This window comes from Erinaceus europaeus, chromosome 11 (genome assembly GCF_950295315.1).
Source record: "Erinaceus europaeus chromosome 11, mEriEur2.1, whole genome shotgun sequence".
In the NCBI taxonomy this organism is placed as follows: domain Eukaryota; kingdom Metazoa; phylum Chordata; class Mammalia; order Eulipotyphla; family Erinaceidae; genus Erinaceus; species Erinaceus europaeus.
In genome coordinates this window covers 6,337,260-6,357,288 of record NC_080172.1, presented here as the reverse complement: position 1 = coordinate 6,357,288, position 20,029 = coordinate 6,337,260, and the positions used below count along the sequence as shown (strand labels likewise).

Genomic DNA, 20,029 nt, shown 5'->3' with positions numbered 1-20,029 from the left:
ATGTTCTTGGCAGCACAATTTGTAATAGTCAAAACCTGGAAACAACCCAGGTGTCCAACAACAGATGAGTGGCTGAGCAAGTTGTGGTCTAGATACACAATGGAATACTACTCAGCTGTAAAAAATGGTGACTTCACCGTTTTCAGCCGATCTTGGATGGACCTTGAAAAAATCATGTTGAGTGAAATAAGTCAGAAACAGAAGGATGAATATGGGATGATCTCAGTCTCAGGCAGAAGTTGAAAAACAAGATCAGAAAAGAAAACAAGTAGAACCTGAAATGCAATTGGCATATTGCACCAAAGTAAAAGACTCTGGGGTGGGTAGGTGGGTGGGGAGAATACAGGTCCATGAAGGATGATAAATGACATAGTGGGGGTTGTATTGTTAAATGGGAATCTGGGGAATGTTATGCATGTACAAACTATTGTATTTACTGTTGAATGTAAAACATTAATTCCCCAATAAAGAAATAATTAAAAAAAAAAAAGTGCACGGACGCTTATCAGGATCCCGGTTCGAGCCTCAGGCTCCCCACCTGCAGGGGAGTCGCTTCACAGGTGATGAAGGAGGTCTGCAGATGTCTGTCTTCCTCTCCCCCTCTGTCTTCCCCTCCTCTCTCCATTTCTCTCTGTCCAACAACGACAGCAATAGCCACAACAATAAACAACAAAGGCAACAAAGGGAAAAAATAGCCTCCAGGAGAAGTGAATTCCTGATGCAGGCACCGAGTCCCAGCAATGACCCTAGAGGCAATAATAAATACATAAATAAATAATTAGAAAAATATGGAAAAAGTTGGCCTGGATTTATAGGAAGTGTACGAGGTCCTGGCACCACACACACGCACGCACACACACACACACACACACACACATCTTCATTTGATAGGTGTCTGGGAGATACAGCTGCCTCAGTGTAGGGCTCTCTCTCCTCTCATGACACCAGGAACTCAATGTCCTTTCATCTTATTCCTTTCCCTTCTTTCCCATAGTCCTCTGCTTTGGTGTAATGCCCCAAATTTCACCATATGTTTTTACTTTCCTGTTCCCTTGTCTGAAATTCCACCTATCAGTGAGATCATATGGTATTAGTCTGTCCTATTCTGGCTTATCTCACTTCATATGCTTTCAAGTTCTGACCAAGACACTGCAAAGAAGATGATCTCATCATTTTTGAATGACTGCATAGTAACCTATTGTGTATGTATGTACTACAACTTTCTTCGTCACTCGTCTGCTGTTGGACATCTGGGTTGCTTCCTTATTTAGATTACTACTAACTGTGCTGCTATGAATAGAGGTGTACATAGGTCTTTCTGGATAGGTGTTTCTCCTGGGTAGATTCCCAGGAGAAGGAATGCTGTACCAGAAGGTAAGTCCATTTTTAGAATTCTGGTGAATCTTCAGACTGTTTTCCATAGGGGTTGGACCAATTTACATTCCCACCATCAATGTCAGAGATATCTTTTCCCCATACCCTTTCTAATGGTTAATCGTTTTCTTTCTTTCTTTCTTTTCTTTTTTTTGTCTCCAGGGGCTCGGTGAGTCCACTATGAGTCCACTGCTCCTGGAAGCTATTTTTCCCATTTTTGTTGTCCTTGTGGTTGTTATCGCTGTTGTTGGACAGGACAGAGAGAAATGGAGAGAGGAGGGGAAGACAGAGTGTGAGAGAAAGATAAGACACCTGCAGACTTGCTTCACCACCTGTGAAGCGACCTCCCTGCAGGTGAGGAGCTGGGGGCTTGAACCGGGATCCTTACACCCATCTGCCATGCTTAACCCGCCGTGCTACCGCTGCCCCCCACACCCCCGTCTTTTCTAATGTATGACATTCTCACAGGTGTCAAATGGTATTGCTTTTTTTTTTTTTTTTTTCTCCCCTCCAGGGTTATTGCTGGGCTTGGTGCCTGCACCATGAATCCACCGCTCCTGGAGGCCATTTTTTCCCCCTTTTTGTTGCCCTTGTTGTTGTAGCCTCGTTGTGGTTATTATTATTGCCATTGTTGATCTTGTTCATTGTTGGATAGAACAGAGAGAAATGTAGAGAGGTGGGAAGACAGAGAGGGGGAGAGAAAGATAGACACCTGCAGACCTGCTTCACCGGCTGTGAAGGGACTCCCCTGCAGGTGGAGAGCCGGGGGCTCGAACTGAGATCCTTACGCTGGTCCCTGCACTTTGCGCCACATGCGCTTAACCGATTGCGCCACCACCCAATCCCCAGTATTGCTTTTTTATTTGCATTTCCCCGACCATCAGTGACTTTGTACATATATATATATATGCTGCTTCTTTGGATCTCTTCTTGAGAGAAGACTCTGCCCATATCAAGTCCCCATTTTTCAATATGGTTATTTGTCCACTTAGTGTTGAATTTGGTGAATTCTCTGTGTATTTTGGTTATTCATCCTCTGTCTGATACATGGCACATAAAGATTCCCTCCCACTCTGTGGGGAGTCCCTGTTACAGTGGTGATTCCTTCTGCTAGGCAGAAGCTATTCTGCTGTTGTGTCATTGGTTTGCTTTTTATTTATTTCTGTTTTCCTTTCAGCTGGGTTTGAGACAACTGTTCTGCTCTGGTGGCGGGCGTTGTTGGGGAGGCATACGCTGTTGTCCATGTGGCAGAAGTTATCTTTGTTGATTTTACTGTGAATCTAAAACTGGACTGAAAAATAAAGTGTATTTCGAAGAAATAATGAGGAGCTGGGTGGTGGCACATCTGGCAGAGCACACAAAGCTACAGGCCACATGGTCCCAGGTTCAAGCTCCTGTTCTTGGGGGAAAAGCTTCATGAGTGGTGAAGCAGAGCTGCAGGCCTCTCTCTCTCTCTCTCTCTCTCCCTATCTCACTTTCCCCTTTCAGGTTCTCTCTGTTTCTACACAATAAATAAACAAATAAATAAAATATTAAAAGAAACAATGAAGTTCCTTGAGTTGAATACTGTAAGATCATTCTATTTTCTTTTAATGATATAGTCAAAAGCTGTGAAGGGAAGATTGTGTGTCATGGGCAAAACAACCTGAATAAAGAAAGGGTTTGTCACAGGCTGGGGGTATGGATGGACCTGTCAACGCCCAAGCTCAGCGGAGAAGCAGCTACAGAAGCCAGAACTCCCACCTTCTGCTCCCCATAAACATCCTTGATCCAGACTCCCAGCGGGGGAGAAGTGACAGGATGAAGATAAGAGGACTCTGCACTCCAGCTCCATCAGCACCCGGAGAGAGAGAAGGGAAAGGAGAGGGACCTATGGAGGTAGCTATGATGTCATGAGTGGCTTAGAGGGAAAGAGAGGATTGAATCAGAAAAAGAAGGGGCAACTATGTATAAATGTGGACAGATAGTTGTAGAGAAGATGGTCAGCCCGTGTCTACAGCCTTAGGGGAACTGTGGTGGATTGCAGTGGGGAGAGTGAAGATTCAGAACTCTGGTGGTGGGACTGGTGTGGATTCAAACCCCTGTTGACATGTAATTCTGTGATATAAAAATACAAAACATAAAAAAAGAGAAAGGGCTTGTCCTCCACAACTCACTAACGATGTGTGCTAGAAGACTGTGAAGCTATGTCTCACAAAAGCATGTAGGTGCACAGTCTTCTCCTTGATTTCATGGAAATAAGACAGATGACAAATTATCATTGGGAATTCAGTCTCAAAAATAGTTTAGGTAGCAAAGCTCTGAAGTACTAATTAGCAGAGAAGTACAATTTCTAAATGCCACAATATCAAACATTTATTATGAATAGGTAAAGGCACTTGCAGATCCTTATTACCTAAGCTATCATCAAGTTGTAAAGTTATAGGATCCCATAAGGGCTACAGAATTTGCTCCCTGTCATGGCTACACACACATCTTAGATTTGTTTAGGTAACAAAGCTCTAAAGTACTAATTAGCAGAGAGGTATAATTTCTAAATGCCACAATGTCAAACATTTATTAGGAACAGGTAAAAACAATTGTAGATCTTATGGAGAAAAAAAAAAAAACCAGTTCATCTAAAGGATGAGAAAAAGGAATTCTTAAAGATGGCATTCAAACCTTTCACATCATTGAGTGTATCCAGGGAAGAGAGCCTGTCCCTTGGCTATGTGCCCAATGCAGGACACTTCCCAGTGGAAGAGATATTTAATATACGTATACATAGGAAAACTGGTGAAGACCAGGACTATCCTAGGAAAACCACAATGGATACCACCCTAACAACAGTACTTCTCTGGACATTAAGAAACTTAGCAATAACCATGTCTGCTAAATAACTACACTGTCCCAAGGAGGAATCAACCTTAATTACAAAGTTAGGAAGCATTATGTGGTGCCAATTCAACTTCCTTTTTCTCCCCACTCATACCTATGGTGTGAAACATTGAATAGTATTTTAATAATTACATAGCACAGTAGTGATTCATATTGATCTTGTAATTCAGAAAAGGTCAGCATTAATTTGTAGACCCCATTGGATTCCATGGAGTTGCTACTCTAATAATTCACGCAGTGGGCACTATTTCCATGGAGTTGCTACTCTAATAATTCACGCAGTGGGCACTATTTCCATGGAGTTGCTACTCTAATAATTCACGCAGTGGGCACTATTTCCATGGAGTTGCTACTCTAATAATTCACGCAGTGGGCACTATTTCCATGGAGTTGCTACTCTAATAATTCACGCAGTGGGCACTATTTCCATGGAGTTGCTACTCTAATAATTCACGCAGTGGGCACTATTTCCATGGAGTTGCTACTCTAATAATTCACGCAGTGGGCACTATTTCCATGGAGTTGCTACTCTAATAATTCACGCAGTGGGCACTATTTCCATGGAGTTGCTACTCTAATAATTCACGCAGTGGGCACTATTTCCATGGAGTTGCTACTCTAATAATTCACGCAGTGGGCACTATTTCCATGGAGTTGCTACTCTAATAATTCACGCAGTGGGCACTATTTCCATGGAGTTGCTACTCTAATAATTCACGCAGTGGGCACTATTTCCATGGAGTTGCTACTCTAATAATTCACGCAGTGGGCACTATTTCCATGGAGTTGCTACTCTAATTCACGCAGTGGGCACTATTTCCATGGAGTTGCTACTCTAATTCACGCAGTGGGCACTATTTCACCTGTCTTGTTACCATCACAGGCTCAAACTTGGACATATAGTCAGAGTCTTCTCCTCCTCTTCCTTCTTCTCCTTCTCTTTTTTTCCTATTTTAACTTCTAGTAAGCTTCTGCGTGAGACTTGAAACTGAGGTGAAAAATGATGTCTTCATTATGAAATCTTCTCACTTGAGTTTTCAATCTTTATTGGCTTGCCTTTTCTTTTCTATATCAACAAATTATTTGTTTGGGGTCTGTAGTATGCCACGCTTTGTCTAAAGTGACACATAAAACAGAGCAGAATGGGAGTCTTGGGAAGGAGGCAGGTGGTGGCACATCTGGTTAAGTGCACACATTACAGTGTGCAAGGACCTGGGTTCAAGCCCCTAGTCCCCACCTGCAGGGATGGATGGCTTCACAAGTAGTGAAGCAAGGCTACAGGTGCCTTTCTGTCTCTCTCCCTCTCTATGTCCCCTTCCTCTCCCAATTTCTCATTCTCTATCCAGTAATAAATAAAGGGAGCCTTAGTAGTTCTAAAAATTATGCATAAAACCTCACAGCAAAATCATTCATCATGGACAAAAACAAAACAAACAAACAAAAACCAGAAAGGAATAATCCAAGTGTATATTAGCTAGTGAAGGGTAATCAGCGGTGTCATTTAAATATATGGAACCATCATAACCAAGATAAAAAGTGAAGCATTGTTACTGTTGGGACTATGTGTAAGCCTGATAGAGCTTAGGGAGAACTCTCCCATCCTCGGATGGAGGTCTGAGAAGATCCCCTCTTGGTTAGTCTCTCTCAACCGAGGTGAGCAAAAGGGGAGAAACTCAGACTTAGTTCTTTCCTTCTTGACTCTCAGGCCCACAGAAACCCCAGTACTTCTCCCCATTAACTGCAGGCCACATGGCCGCCTACTTTAAGATTCACTTACTCAAAGTCACCTTACCTCCTGATCACAGAAGAACACACCTTATCACACACTCCATCATACACCTCAGACCCCAGACAAGAGAAATTCTAAACTATATGGCCTTTTGATATCCATCTTCTCTCTATCTCACCCTACTGGTTTAACCCCTATGCTTTTTTCAAATACCTTTGGATAATTAAGTTGCTTGCGTCATGGAGAATAACCGTCTTGTATCTCATCAATTCCTGTCATACCAGCCCCCTACCATAAGGGCAAGCTGATATTTAAGAAACCTGTAATTTCTGACATATTTCAATAATTCCCTTTGTTTGGTTTTCTATTTAACTCATGTCCACCTGCTAATAAATGAGATCTGAGCACGCTGCAGGTCTCCCTGGCGTCTTTACTCGAGAAAGAACCGGTCCATTACCTTTCCCCTGGAGATCACCCCGCCAGAGACCAGTTACGACATGGATGAACATCAACAATGGTCTGCTGAGTGGGAAAAGCCAAACACGTGGCACAGGAAATGGTGCGGTGGCTACAGAACTCGACTAACGAATACGGAGTCCCAAGTTCCAACTCCTGACAAGGATGCTCTGTTTTTTTTTTTCTCTCTCTCTCCCTTTCTCTTCTTCTTCTATCATAATAAATAAATATTTAAGAAAATACATATTTTGTTATTTAATTCACATAAAATGTCCCAAAGAGGCAATTCTATTAAAAAAAAAAAAAAAAAGACAGTGATTGTCAAGGACAATTTGGGAGAAAAACTGCAAGTGAATACAGGGCTTCAGTTTTATTTCTTTTTAATTTTTTGTTGTTGGTGGTGTTGTTGTATAGCTACAGAGAGAAATTGAAAAGGGAGGGGAAGATAGAAAGGGAGAGAGTCAGAGAGATACCTGCAGCCCTACTTCATCACTCCTGAAGCTCCCCCTGCAGATGGGGACCAGGGGCTTGAACCCAGGTCCTTGCACACTGTAATGTGTACACTTAACCACCACTTGGCCCCCAGGCTTCATTTTAAGTTGAGGACAATGTTTTAAAACTAATCGTAGGGGAGTCGGGCGGTAGCGCAGCGGGTTAAGCGCACGTGCTACAAAGAACAAGGACCGGCATGAGGATCCCGGTTTGAGCCCCCGGCTCCCCACCCTCAGGGGAGTCACTTCACAGGCAGTGAAGCAGGTCTGCAGGTGTCTTGTCTTTCTCTCCCCCTCTCTGTCTTCCCCTCCTCTCTCCATTTCTCTCTGTCCTATCCAACAATGATGACAACAATAATAACTACAACAATAAAAAATAGTAGGGCAACGAAAGGGAATAAATAAATAAATAAATAAATATTTTTTAAAAAAATGATCGTAGTCACCAGAGACATTTTTTCAGAATTTCACTAAAGTCTAGTGCTTCTGGAGGGAGGGATGGTGGAATCTGTCAAACTCTATTACACTCTAACTTGCAAAAGTTTGAGAATCAGATGACGAGTAAAGTGTAAGTGACTCAAAAGTAACAGCCAACCATTCTTTGGTAAATGAAAACTAAGCTGACTCTTTTTTCAGGGGTCATTATTAGGGCCGGTGTAAGTAATCACCTCAATGTGTCTGTCAAATCAATGAAATGTAACCGAAGGTTCAGAGATAAAGTATCACGTTACATGGATAGTCAATCTACAAAGAGGGGCCCAGAACATTGATTGGAGGACGGAAAGTGTCTTTGCTAGATGATGTTGGGACTGGGTATTTACAGGCAGAAGAATGAAAGAAGACCAGCTCAAGTCACCATGCACAAAAGCCCACTTAAAATGGACCAAAGACTTACAGAAAAAACTAAAGTAAATAAACCAACAGGATTACAGCAAACCGCAAAGCCTGACTGAGGAACCATACCAAAAACAGAAAGGCATCCCATGGATGGGGAAAGGTAATTCATGTGTCAAACCTCAAAGGGCTAATAACTATACCATATAAAGACCCCCCCCCCCAAACTCAGCAACAAAAGAACAAACTTTCCTATTAAAAAAAAAAAAAAGGAAAAAAAGAACTGAACAGACTGTTTAACCAAAGAAACTCCCCAATGGCCAACAAGCATATTAAAATACGCTCAAGGTCACTTATGGTCAGAGAAATGTAACTCAAAGCAGCAGTAAGATGCCACCTCACCACTGAGAGGATGGCCTCTATCAGAAAGGATTAGAAATGATAAGTTCAAAACTCCAACATTCAACAAGAAAACTCAAAATTTATTAAAAATTTTTTGGTATTATCTTTATTTATTTACTGGACAGAGACAGCCAGAAATTGAGAGGGAAGTGGGGGATGGGGATGGAGATAGACAGAAAGACACCTGGAACACTGCTTCACCACTCACAAAGCCTTCCCCCTGCAGGTGGGGACTAGGGGCTTGAACCCGGGTCTTTGCGCATTGTAACATATATGCTCAACCAGGTGCATCAACCACCACCCAGCCCTGAAAACTCGTAATTTCTAACAAGCACTCACTACACGTTTTATTACTTGAATGAACGATAGTTTATCCAGCAGTCTTTGAGCTCTTAAAAACAGAATTTTCAACTTTTCAAATTTCATATGATTTTATTCTTCTCGTGCTCATAAAGGCCAGATAATTCTATTCCTTATAAAAATATTCTTTGCTAACAGTGAATAAACTGGTAGCATTAGAAAATCATTCCAAGTCAGATGAAAAAGCACTTTTCTGCTAGACATCTCCCTTTTGCAAATGATCTGAACTGAAGCAAACACATTTAATTTCTGTATCGCTTGCTAAAAGTTCGTTCATCAACAGCACCTGCCACTTTAAAACTAACTTATTTAGAATGTTTTGGCTTTAAACAAAGTTTACCATGAAATTTCTTAACTCCATAACAAGCCTTAGTATTTGTCAATGGTGACTCTTTTTTAAAATCAGGGTTAACAGGAACCTGGAACAGATGTCCCACAAAAAAAGGTCTTAGTGTATCTAACAGGAATATATAGTGGTGGCGGTTTTATGCTCGTACCACAGAAAGACGAACTGCTACTGTGCAGTTGGCTCACAGTAACTTCAGCTCTCCACTGCTCCTTCGAAGGCGTCATCTGTGTTGTAATCAGGGAGAGAGCAGCTCATTGCTCCTCTCATCTGAACCTCTTCTGTCCACTTCTGCAGGTCCTTTGCGCCATTTATCTTCCATAAGTTTGCAAAACACTTTAGCCTGTTCCTGGAGGAGAAATAAAACGCCACCTATTGAATTCGTGAAATTACTGATGAGACATCTAATTGAAAGTTATAAACATTCACTAGATTCCCAGGCAGGGGCTCTGTGACTAGAAAGTCACGTTAGCATCAGCCTTCCGGTGGGAAGTGTTTTCAGTGTGTCGCAATCAATAGTCAAGAACCAAGGCATCTGAATTATTGATCAGCGCCACTGCCTCTTGGTCGGGAAGCCTACCTCCCTCCCCTTCGAACACAGTCATAGACCATGCATCTTTATCTATTCCTCAGAGGACAAAGAGCACATTGATTTAATAAAATAAAGCCAGCTAATGGAGGACTAAAATGGCAGCATAACATAGACCTACTTTTTTTTTTTCTTTTGTTGCCTACATACAGTAACTCAGTTAATCATTTAGGGTCTGGAGTTAAGAGTGACTGAGTTCCAGCTCTATCTGGACTAGCTATGTGACCCCGGCTTCCTGAGCACTTTCCCACCTCTGGCTTGGCCTCTCTTTCTGGAGCTCTAACAAGGGATCAGATCACCACAGTGATCACCTACATCACAAGGCAGCTGCAGTGTGGTGAGTTCCTTTCTCTGAAGCAGTAAGCACAGTAATTGCTACAGTATATCTCTCTGAAAACCAAAATACTACAGTTCAATATTTATTAGTATGATATTGTTCTAGGAAGATAGACCTTTAAAAGTATATCTCAGATTATATGTAAATATTAGTCAATATACTGACTACATATAAAGGGGAAAAGATGGAATGAATTCATGTAAATACTCTAGATGACAAAGAAAAGCCAGTTTTGAGGGAGCTGGGTGGTAGTGCAGCAGGTTGAGTGCTGGTGGTGCAATGCTCAAAGATGCCAGTTCGAGCCCCCAGCTCCCCACCTGCATGGAAGTCGCTTCACAGGTGGTGAAGTAGGTCTGCAGGTGTCTATCTTTCTCTCCCCCTCTCTGTCTTCCCCTCCTCTCTCCATTTCTCTCTGTCCTATCCAACAATGACAACAACAATAATAACTACAACAATAAAACAACAAAAGGGAATAAATAAATAAATAGGGAGGCGGAGCTACGAGCAGCAGATCACTTTCTCTCCTCTCCTCTCCTCTCCTCTCCTCTCCTCTCCTCTCCTCTCCTCTCCTCTCCTCTCCTCTCCTCTCCTCTCCTCTCCTCTCCTCTCCTCTCCTCTCCTCTCCTCTCCTCTCCTCTCCTCTCCCGGATCAACTAGGAATACCAAAGGAGACCACCCGGACCGAAATAAGACAGGACTAGAATGACCACAGGAACCCAGTAAATCACCCGTGAGTACAAACATGTGTGGCTAGTGACAGAGAGGAGAGAGGGGCCTAAGGAGAGATTAAGTGACTGCTAACAGTTCAACAGTTTATCAGTGGAGACACCACCTCCAGTCTGCTCCACAACAAGGGGACAGCTGAAGGGAGGAGAGGACTCCCCAGAGACTCACCAAGTGCAACTCTGAGTCTCCATTGCTACTACCCTCAGAATCTGGAGCAGCAACAGGGAGGGACACCAGGGGACAGAGATCTAACCGGGAAACTCAGGAGAAGACCTATACCTCGGTGGCATGGCTGAGGGGCTGTGAAAGTCTCTTTGCATAACCACTGGATTATCTCTGCCACACCCTGCTTTATCTCTTGGTCAGGAGTCAGTGATTAAGCTAAGAAGCCTATTGATAGTTTAAAAGCCCTCAGGCTCCCATAGCCTACAGGGAAGGAAAAAAAAAAAAAAAAGAAAGAGGCTTTTAAACCACTGAGCTCCAACTCAGGGATTGAAACAACTGTTAACTTCCACCACTATGAACCCTTTAATTAACTTACTTAGACACAAGTCAATCCAGGAAATAGTGATCAATAATTTGAAAAGTACTGATACATAAAACTCATAACATAATATATAAAATGGTTAAAACAATAAGAAACAATATTGGAGAATCGAACCAGGACAAGAGTCCAGCTAAAAGTCCTCCAGAGGGTGAAGCACAAAATAACGAGTTCAACATCCAAACATTAGCTAAGGAAATAATAACAGGAATGAGTAAAGAATTTGAAAAAATTGTAATCAGAAATGCAGGAACAACAAATGAGAATATGGAAGAAAATACTAATTATCTCACGGTTATTAGAGAGCTGAAAGCTGAAATCGCTGAGCTAAGAAGGCAACTAGCTGAACAAGCTAAAACAGTATCAGAGCAGGGCAACAAAATAGATGAACTCCAGAAAGCAGTAGAGGGCAGAGAGAATAGAATCTATGAGGCTGAAGACAGAATTAGCAAGATTGAGGATGAATTAGAGACAACTAAAAAAGAAGTAAGAGATCTCAAAAAGAGATTAAGAGATGCTGAAAACAACAACAGAGTCCTATGGGATGACTTCAAAAGAAACAATATACGCATTATTGGCATACCAGAGGAAGAACGAGAAGGAGAGGAAGAAAATATTTTCCAGGCCATAGTAGCTGAAAATTTCTCTAGTCTAGACAACATCAAAGACATAAAAATTCAAGAAGCCCAGAGGGTCCCAAACAGAATTAACCCAGACCTAAAGACACCAAGACATGTCATACATAGAATGGAAAGGAATAAGGATAAAGAAAGGATCCTCAAGGCTGCAAGAGAAAAACAAAGAGTCACCTACAAAGGAAAACCCATAAGATTAGTAGCAGACTTCTCCATACAAACACTACAGGCCAGAAGAGAATGGCAAGGTATCTATCGAGTGCTCCATGAGAAAGGCTTTCAGCCAAGAATACTATATCCTGCTTGACTGTCATTCAGACTAGATGGAAGCATCAAAACCTTCTCAGACAAGCAACAGTTGAAGGAAGCAACCATCACCAAGCCTGCCCTGAAAGAAGTTCTGAAAGGTCTCCTATAAACAATCAGACCACCACAAATAGGACATATATCAAAACATTCTAAAACTCTACAAGAATGGCATTAAAATATCTTCAATCTTTGATATCAATAAATGTCAATGGCCTGAATTCACCTATTAAAAGACACAGAGTAGGAAGATGGATCAGAAAACACAACCCAACAATATGTTGTCTACAGGAAACTCACCAAATCAACAAGACAAACACAGACTTAAAGTGAAAGGATGGAAAACTATCATACAAGCCAATGGCCCACAAAAAAGGGCAGGAACAGCTATTCTCATATCTGACATGATAGACTTTAAAATAGATAAGATTAAAAAAGATAGGAATGGACACTACTTAATGCTCAGAGAATCAGTCAATCAAGAGGACTTAACAATTATTAATATCTATGCACCCAATGAGAAGCCATCTAAATACATCAAACTTCTACTGAAAGAGCTACAGCAATATATTAACAGTAACACAATCATAGTAGGGGACTTCAACACCCCACTCTCTCAACTTGACACATCTTCCAGGCAGAAAATCAATAAAGACATAAGGGAGCTAAATGAAGAGATAGATAAACTAGAACTATTGGACATTTTCAGAGTCATTCATCCCAAGAAACTGGAATACACATTTTACTCAAATCCACATGGATCATTCTCAAGGATAGACCATAGGTTAGGCCACAAAGACAGCATCAGCCAATTCAAGAGCACTGAAATCATCCCAAGCATCTTCTCAGACCACAGTGGAATTAAACTAACACTTAACAATCAACAAAAGATTAGTAACAGTCCCAAAATGTGGAAGCTCAACAGTACACTTCTTAACAACTTCTGGGTCAAAGAGGAAATCAAGGAAGAAATCAAAATGTTTCGAGAGTTCAATGAAAATGAAGACACAAGCTATCAAAATATTTGGGACACAGCTAAAGCAGTCCTAAGAGGGAAGTTCATAGCTATACAAGCACACATTAGGAAACAAGAAAAGGCACAAATAAACAGCCTGATTGCACATCCTAAAGACCTAGAAGAAGAACAACAAAGGAATCCTAAAGCAACCAGAAGGACAGAAATCACTAAAGTTAAGGCAGAAATAAATAACATTGAGAATAGGAAAACCATACAAAAGATCAATGAAAGTAAATGTTGGTTCTTCAAAAGAGTAAACAAAATCGACAAACCTTTAGCCAGACTCACAAAACAAAAAAAGGGAGAAGACCCAAATAAATCGGATAGTAAATGAAAGAGGAGATATCACAACAGACACCGCAGAAATTCAACATATCATGCGAGGCTTCTATGAACAACTATATGCCACCAAGCTAGAGAACCTGGAAGAAATGAATGATTTCCTAGATACCTACCAACTTCCAAAACTAAGTAAAGAGGAAGTGGATAACATGAACAGGCCCATCACAGCTAATGAAATTGAAACAGTTATCAAAAATCTCCACAAAAATAAAAGTCCTGGACCAGATGGTTTTACAAATGAATTCTACAAAACCTTCAAAGAAGAATTAATACCTCTACTTTTAAAAGTCTTCCAGAAGATTGAAGACACTGGAATACTCCCTGCCAGTTTTTATGAAGCCAACATCACCCTGATACCAAAAGCAGACAGGGACACAACCAAAAAAGAAAACTACAGACCAATATCTCTGATGAACATAGATGCAAAATATTGAACAAAATTCTAGCCAACCGGATATAGCAGCATATCAAAAAGATTGTTCATCATGACCAAGTGGGATTTATCCCAGGCATGCAAGGTTGGTTTAATATACGTAAATCAATCAATGTGATCCACCACATCAACAAAAGCAAGACCAAAAACCACATGGTCATATCAATAGATGCAGAGAAAGCCTTTGACAAAATACAACATCCCTTTATGATCAAAACACTACAAAAAATGGGAACAGATGGAAAATTCCTGAAGATAGTGGAGTCTATATATAGCAAACCTACAGCCAACATCATACTCAATGGTGAAAAACTGGAAGCATTTCCCCTCTGATCAGGTACTAGACAGGGCTGCCCACTATCACCATTACTATTGAACACAGTGTTGGAAGTTCTTGCCATAGCAATCAGGCAGGAGCAAGGAATTAAAGGCATACAGATTGGAAGAGAAGAAGTCAAACTCTCCTTATTTGTAGATGACATGATAGTATACATGGAAAAACCTAAGGAATCCAGCAAGAAGCTTTTGGAAATCATCAGGCAATACAGTAAGGTGTCAGGCTACAAAATTAACATTCAAAAGTCAGTGGCATTCCTCTATGCAAACACTAAGTTAGAAGAAATTGAAATCCAGAAGTCAATTCCTTTTACTATAGCAACAAAAACAATAAAATATCTAGGAGTAAATCTAACCAAGGAAGTGAAAGACTTGTATACTGAAAATTATGAGTCACTACTCAAAGAAATTGAAAAAGACACAAAGTAGTGGAAAGATATTCCATGTTCGTGGGTTGGAAGAACTAACATCATCAAAATGAATATATTACCCAGAGCCATCTACAAATTGAATGCTATCCTCATCAAGATCCCAAGCACATTTTTTAGGAGAATAGAACAAATGCTACAAATGTTTATCTGGAACCAGAAAAGACCTAGAATTGCCAAAACAATCTTGAGAAAAAAGAACAGAACCGGAGGCATCACACTCCCAGATCTCAAACTGTATTATAGGGCCATTGTCACCAAAACTGCTTGGTACTGGAACATGGACAGACACACTGACCAGTGGAATAGAATTGAGAGCCCAGAAATGAGGCCCCACACCTATGGACATCTAATCTTTGACAAAGGGGCCCAGACTATTACATGGGGAAAGCAGAGTCTCTTCAACAAATGGTGTTGGAAACAATGGGTTGAAACATGCAGAAGAATGAAACTGAATCACTGTATTTCACCAAATACAAAAGTAAATTCCAAGTGGATCAAGGACTTGTATGTTAGACCACAAACTATCAGATACTAAGAGGAAAATATTGGCAGAACTCTTTTCCGCATAAATTTTAAAGACATCTTCAATGAAACGAATCCAGTTACAAAGAAGACTAAAGCAAGTATAAACCTATGGGACTACATCAAATTCAAAAGCTTCTTCACAGCAAAAGAAACCATTACCCAAACCAAGAGACCCCTCACAGAATGGGAGAAGATCTTTACATGCCATATATCAGATAAGAGTTTAATAACCAACATATATAAAGAGCTTGCCAGACTCAACAACCAGACAACAAATAACCCCATCCAAAAATGGGGGGAGGACTTGGACAGAATATTCACCGCAGAAGAGATCGTAAAGGCCGAGAAACACATGAAAAAATGCTCCAAGTCTCTGATTGTCAGAGAAATGCAAATAAAGACAACAATGAGATATCACTTCACTCATGTGAGAATGTCATACATCAGAAAAGGGAACAGCAGCAAATGCTGGAGAGGGTGTGGGGTCAAAGGAACCCTCCTGCACTGCTGGTGGGAATGTCAATTGGTCCAACCTCTGTGGAGAACAGTCTGGAGAACTCTCAGAAGGCTAGAAATGGACCTACCCTATGATCCTGTAATTCCCCTCCTGGGGATATATCCTAAGGAACTCAACACATCCATCCAAAAAGATCTGTGTACACATATGTTCTTGGCAGCACAATTTGTAATAGTCAAAACCTGGAAGCAACCCAGGTGTCCAACAACAGATGAGTGGCTGAGCAAGTTGTGGTCTAGATACACAATGGAATACTACTCAGCTGTAAAAAATGGTGACTTCACCGTTTTCAGCCGATCTTGGATGGACCTTGAAAAAATCATGTTGAGTGAAATAAGTCAGAAACAGAAGGATGAATATGGGATGATCTCACTCTCAGGCCGAAGTTGAAAAACAAGATTAGAAAAGAAAACACAAGTCGAACCTGAAATGGAATTGGAGTATTACACCAAAGTAAAAGACTCTGGGGTGGGTGGGTGGGTGGGGAGAATACAGGTCCATGAAAGATGATGAATGACATTAGTGGGGGTTGTATTGTTAAATGGGAATCTGGGGAATGTTACGTTGTACAAACTATTGTATTTACTGTTGAATGTAAAACATTAATTCCCCAATAAAGAAATAAATTATAAATAAATAAATATTCTTTTTGAAAAAAGCCAGTTTTGAATAAAAAAATTGCCACAATCTGCAAAATAACTGATATGTGGATACTGACTGCAATCGCATCATTACATAGTACTGTCATCTTCATTCCTATTCAGACAGAATTCCCAAAATTTTAATGCAAGAATTGCTACCTAGTACAACATATAAATTTAAAAAGTAGTCTGAAAGTATTAAATCTTCAAGTTTCTTTAGCCATTCTTTTTGTTTGTTTGTTTGCTTTTACAATTAAATACACTAAGCAACTAATGTGTTGGTACACACTGAAGAGTCCAGTTAATTCTTTAGCAAAATGATTTAGTCTTCTAATAAAGACTGCGACTGGAGAAGATGGACTAAATTCACCTGAGCTCTGCCAAAAGCTGTTTGTAATGACATGTTCTGGAGGACCAAAGAGACAGCTGATACTCATTCACAGGACAATGCTCCTCCTCAGGAAACCTGGAAGGATTTAAGCTAGACTGGAAACCAACTCACAATCATTCTGACCTTTTCATAGTTACTAATGCTTCCAGTTCTTTTGACTTGTTCGCTGCTTTCCTTAAAATTTCTCCAGGAACTTCTGCGAGTTTAGCCACATTTAGCCCATAACTCCTTGCTGCAGTTCCTCTGGTTAATTGGTAAAGAAAAGTGACAAAATCAGGGAGCTCTTCATCATCTACAAGATAAAGTTAAAAAAAATAATAAATAAAAGGAGGTAAAGTATTTCGAAATGCTGAAAGAAAAAAACATGAGAGTTCTTGTAATTTCACTCTATTCAGGTTTGAGATTTTTAAAAAATTGTATTAGTGATTTAATAATGAATAACAAGATTGTAAGATAACAGGGTACAATGCCACACAGTTGCCACTAACCAGAGTTCCCCTTCCCTCCACTGGAAGCTTCCCTATTCTTTACGAGGTGCAGAAGGTGACAGTGGCACACCCAGTGAGTGCACACAGTACTAAAGCACAAGACTCACACAAAGACCCCACCTGTGGGGGACACTTGCCAAGTGGTGAAGCAGGTCTGCAGGTGTCTTATTTCTTTTTCTCTCTTTCTCTTTCTCCCTATTTCCCCTCCCCTCTCAATCTCTCTCTGTCCTATCCAATAAAGCAGAAAAAATGGCCACCAGGACCAGTGGATTTGTAGTGTCGGCACCAAGCTCCAGTGATAACCCTGAAGACAAAAATAAATTGTACAAGAAAGAAAATTCACTTGCCTCCACACCTGGCTTATGAGTAAGCAACACTTACTGACAGTAACAGTAAAACTGAAACAAAGACTTCGGGCCTATTTATTGAATGATTTGATTTGTACCTTACCGTTTTTCAGCCACCAAGTTGCAGACAGTACCATGATGCCATCCTAACTTCCCTGGGCAAATGACCTCTCCTATGTGTTCCAAAACCCCACCTCTCCAGAGCTCTGCCCCACTAGGGAGAGATAGAAATAGGCTAGGGATATGGAATTACCTGCCAATACCCATGTCTAGTGGAGAAGCAATTACAGAAGCCAGACCTTCCACCTTCTGCATCTCATAAATATCTTTGACACAGGAGGCCAGGTGGTGACACACTTGGTTGAGCGCATGTGACAATGCACAAGGACCTGGGTTCAAGCCCCTGGTCCCCACCTACAGAGGGAAAGCTTCATGAGTGGTAAAGCAGTGCTGCAGGTGTCTGTCTCTCTCCCTCTCTATCACCCCCTTCCCTCCCAATTTCTGTCTGTATCCAATAAATAATTAAAGATAATTTTTAAAAAAATTAAAAAACGATTCTGGTCCATATTCCCACAGGGATAAAGAACAGGGAAGCTTCCAATAGAAGAGATGGGACACGAAACTCTGGTAGTGCGAACTGTGGGGAATGGTATCCCTGTTACCTTACAATCTTGTTAATCATTATTAAATCATTAATACAAGTTAAAAAATCTTAAGAGCGGGAGTCCGGTGGTAGCGCAGCGGGTTAAGCGCATGTGGCGCAAAGCGCAAGGACCAGCGTGAGGATCCCGATTCGAGCCCCCGGCTCCCCACCTGCAGGGGAGTCGCTTCACAGGCGGTGAAGCAGGTCTTCAGGTGTCTGTCTTTCTCTCGTCCTCTCTGTCTTCCCCTCCTCTCTCCATTTCTCTCTGTGCTATCCAACAACGAACGACATGAACAATAACGATAATAACCACAACAAGGCTACAACAACAATGACAACAAAAGGGGGAAAAAGTGGCCTCCAGGAGTAGTGGATTCATGGTGCAGTCACTGAGCTCCAGCAATAACCCTGGAGGCAAAAAATAAATAAATAAATAAATAAATAAATAAATAAAATGCCAAAACACCTCATGGCTTAGTCATTTACAAAGTCTTATCGTTGCTCCATCCCTGGCATAAACTCTCTCTTGTTCATCCCATTGGGTTTTAGCTTGTAAGTTCCTATGAATCCATAGGAATTGTTTCCATGGGGGCGAGGTGGTGGCGCCTGGGTTATGCGCACCTAGTACAAAGCACAAGGACCCATCGAGGATCCCGGTCTGAGCCCCTGGCTCCTCACCTGCAGGAGGGAAGCTACATAAGCAGTGAAGCAGGTCTGTAGGTATCTATCTTTCTCTCTCACTTTCTTATCTTTTCCTCCCTTCTCAATTTCTCTCTGTCCTAGTTTAAAAAGAATCTAAAAATTGCTGCAGGAGCAGTGAAGCCCTACCAATAACACCGGAAGAAAAAAAAGAGAAACTGCTTCCAAGGGAGAATCCATGGTATGTGTGTGTGTCTGAACAGTGCATTGCGGTAAAAGACAAGGACTGCCTGTTACTAAGTTCATTTTAAATCCACTGCTTTGTTTATTTTAGGCCAGTTGCCTAAATCCTTTTCCAGATCCAATCTTATTACTTTTTCAAAATAAAATTTGGATTCAGGACTATCTTGGATAGTGGATTTTCCATGGTAGCATGCCAACTGTGTTAACCATCCCTGGGTATTTGATTAAAAAATTAAAAATCGGGGCCAGGTGGTGGTGCATCTGGTTAAGAGCAAACATTATAGTGAACAAGGACCTGAGTTCAAGTCCCCAGTCCCTGCCCGCAAGGGGAAAGATTCACGAGTAGCGAAGCAGGGTTGCAGGTGTCTCTCTCTTGCCTCTCAATTTCTCTCTATATATATCCAGTACTAAATAAATACAAGATTTAATGTTAGATGTCAAGCTCAGGCAAAAATTAGTGGGGTCATGGGCCCCTTGGAATATATCTAAAATAGACCTACTAGCTTTTTCCAAACTAAGACCCCCAAATCTTCATCTGTAATATTCTTGTCTTTAGGTTCATGATTAGTCAACAATTTGTTCTGCCTTATATCTTAACTCTTTTTTCAGCCACCAGGCTCCAAACACTGTCATGATGCCAACCTGACTTTGCTGGACAGATAACCCCACCAATGTGTCCTGGAGCCCCACCTCCCCAGACCCCTACCCCACTAGGGAAAGAGAAAAATAGGCTGGCAGTATGGATGGAACTTTCAACACCCATGTTCAGCAGAGAAGCAACTACAGAAGCCAGACCTCCCACAATGATCCCGGGTCTATACTCTCTGAAGGGTGAAGAATAGGGAAGCTGTCCAGAGAAGTCTGGTCGGCATCACGGTAGCATCTGGAACCTGGTGGCTGAAAAGAGAGTTAACATACAAAGCCAAACAAATTGTTGACTAACCATGGACCTAAAGGCTGGAATAGTGCAGATGAAGAGTTGGGGGGGGGGGGTCTCTGTTTTGTAGATAGACAGTAGGCACAACCCCA

General features: G+C 41.3%; 1 protein-coding gene across 2 annotated transcripts in view; it reads right to left on the bottom strand.

The window, feature by feature from the left end:
- MSH3 (mutS homolog 3) overlaps positions 1–20,029 on the bottom strand; it is a 217,312-nt gene that overhangs the window by 46,219 nt on the left and 151,064 nt on the right. The window contains exons 24-25 of one of the 2 annotated variants that reach the window (XM_060201098.1): positions 16,764–16,932; positions 9,021–9,218 (exon numbers count right to left, since the gene is read on the bottom strand). In XM_060201098.1, the coding sequence (XP_060057081.1) occupies positions 9,065–9,218; positions 16,764–16,932 (323 nt within the window). In that variant the 3' untranslated portion in view covers positions 9,021–9,064. Of the gene's footprint in view, positions 1–8,222; positions 9,219–16,763; positions 16,933–20,029 lie in introns of those variants that run through there. The other variant, XM_060201099.1, reaches the window with a different exon arrangement.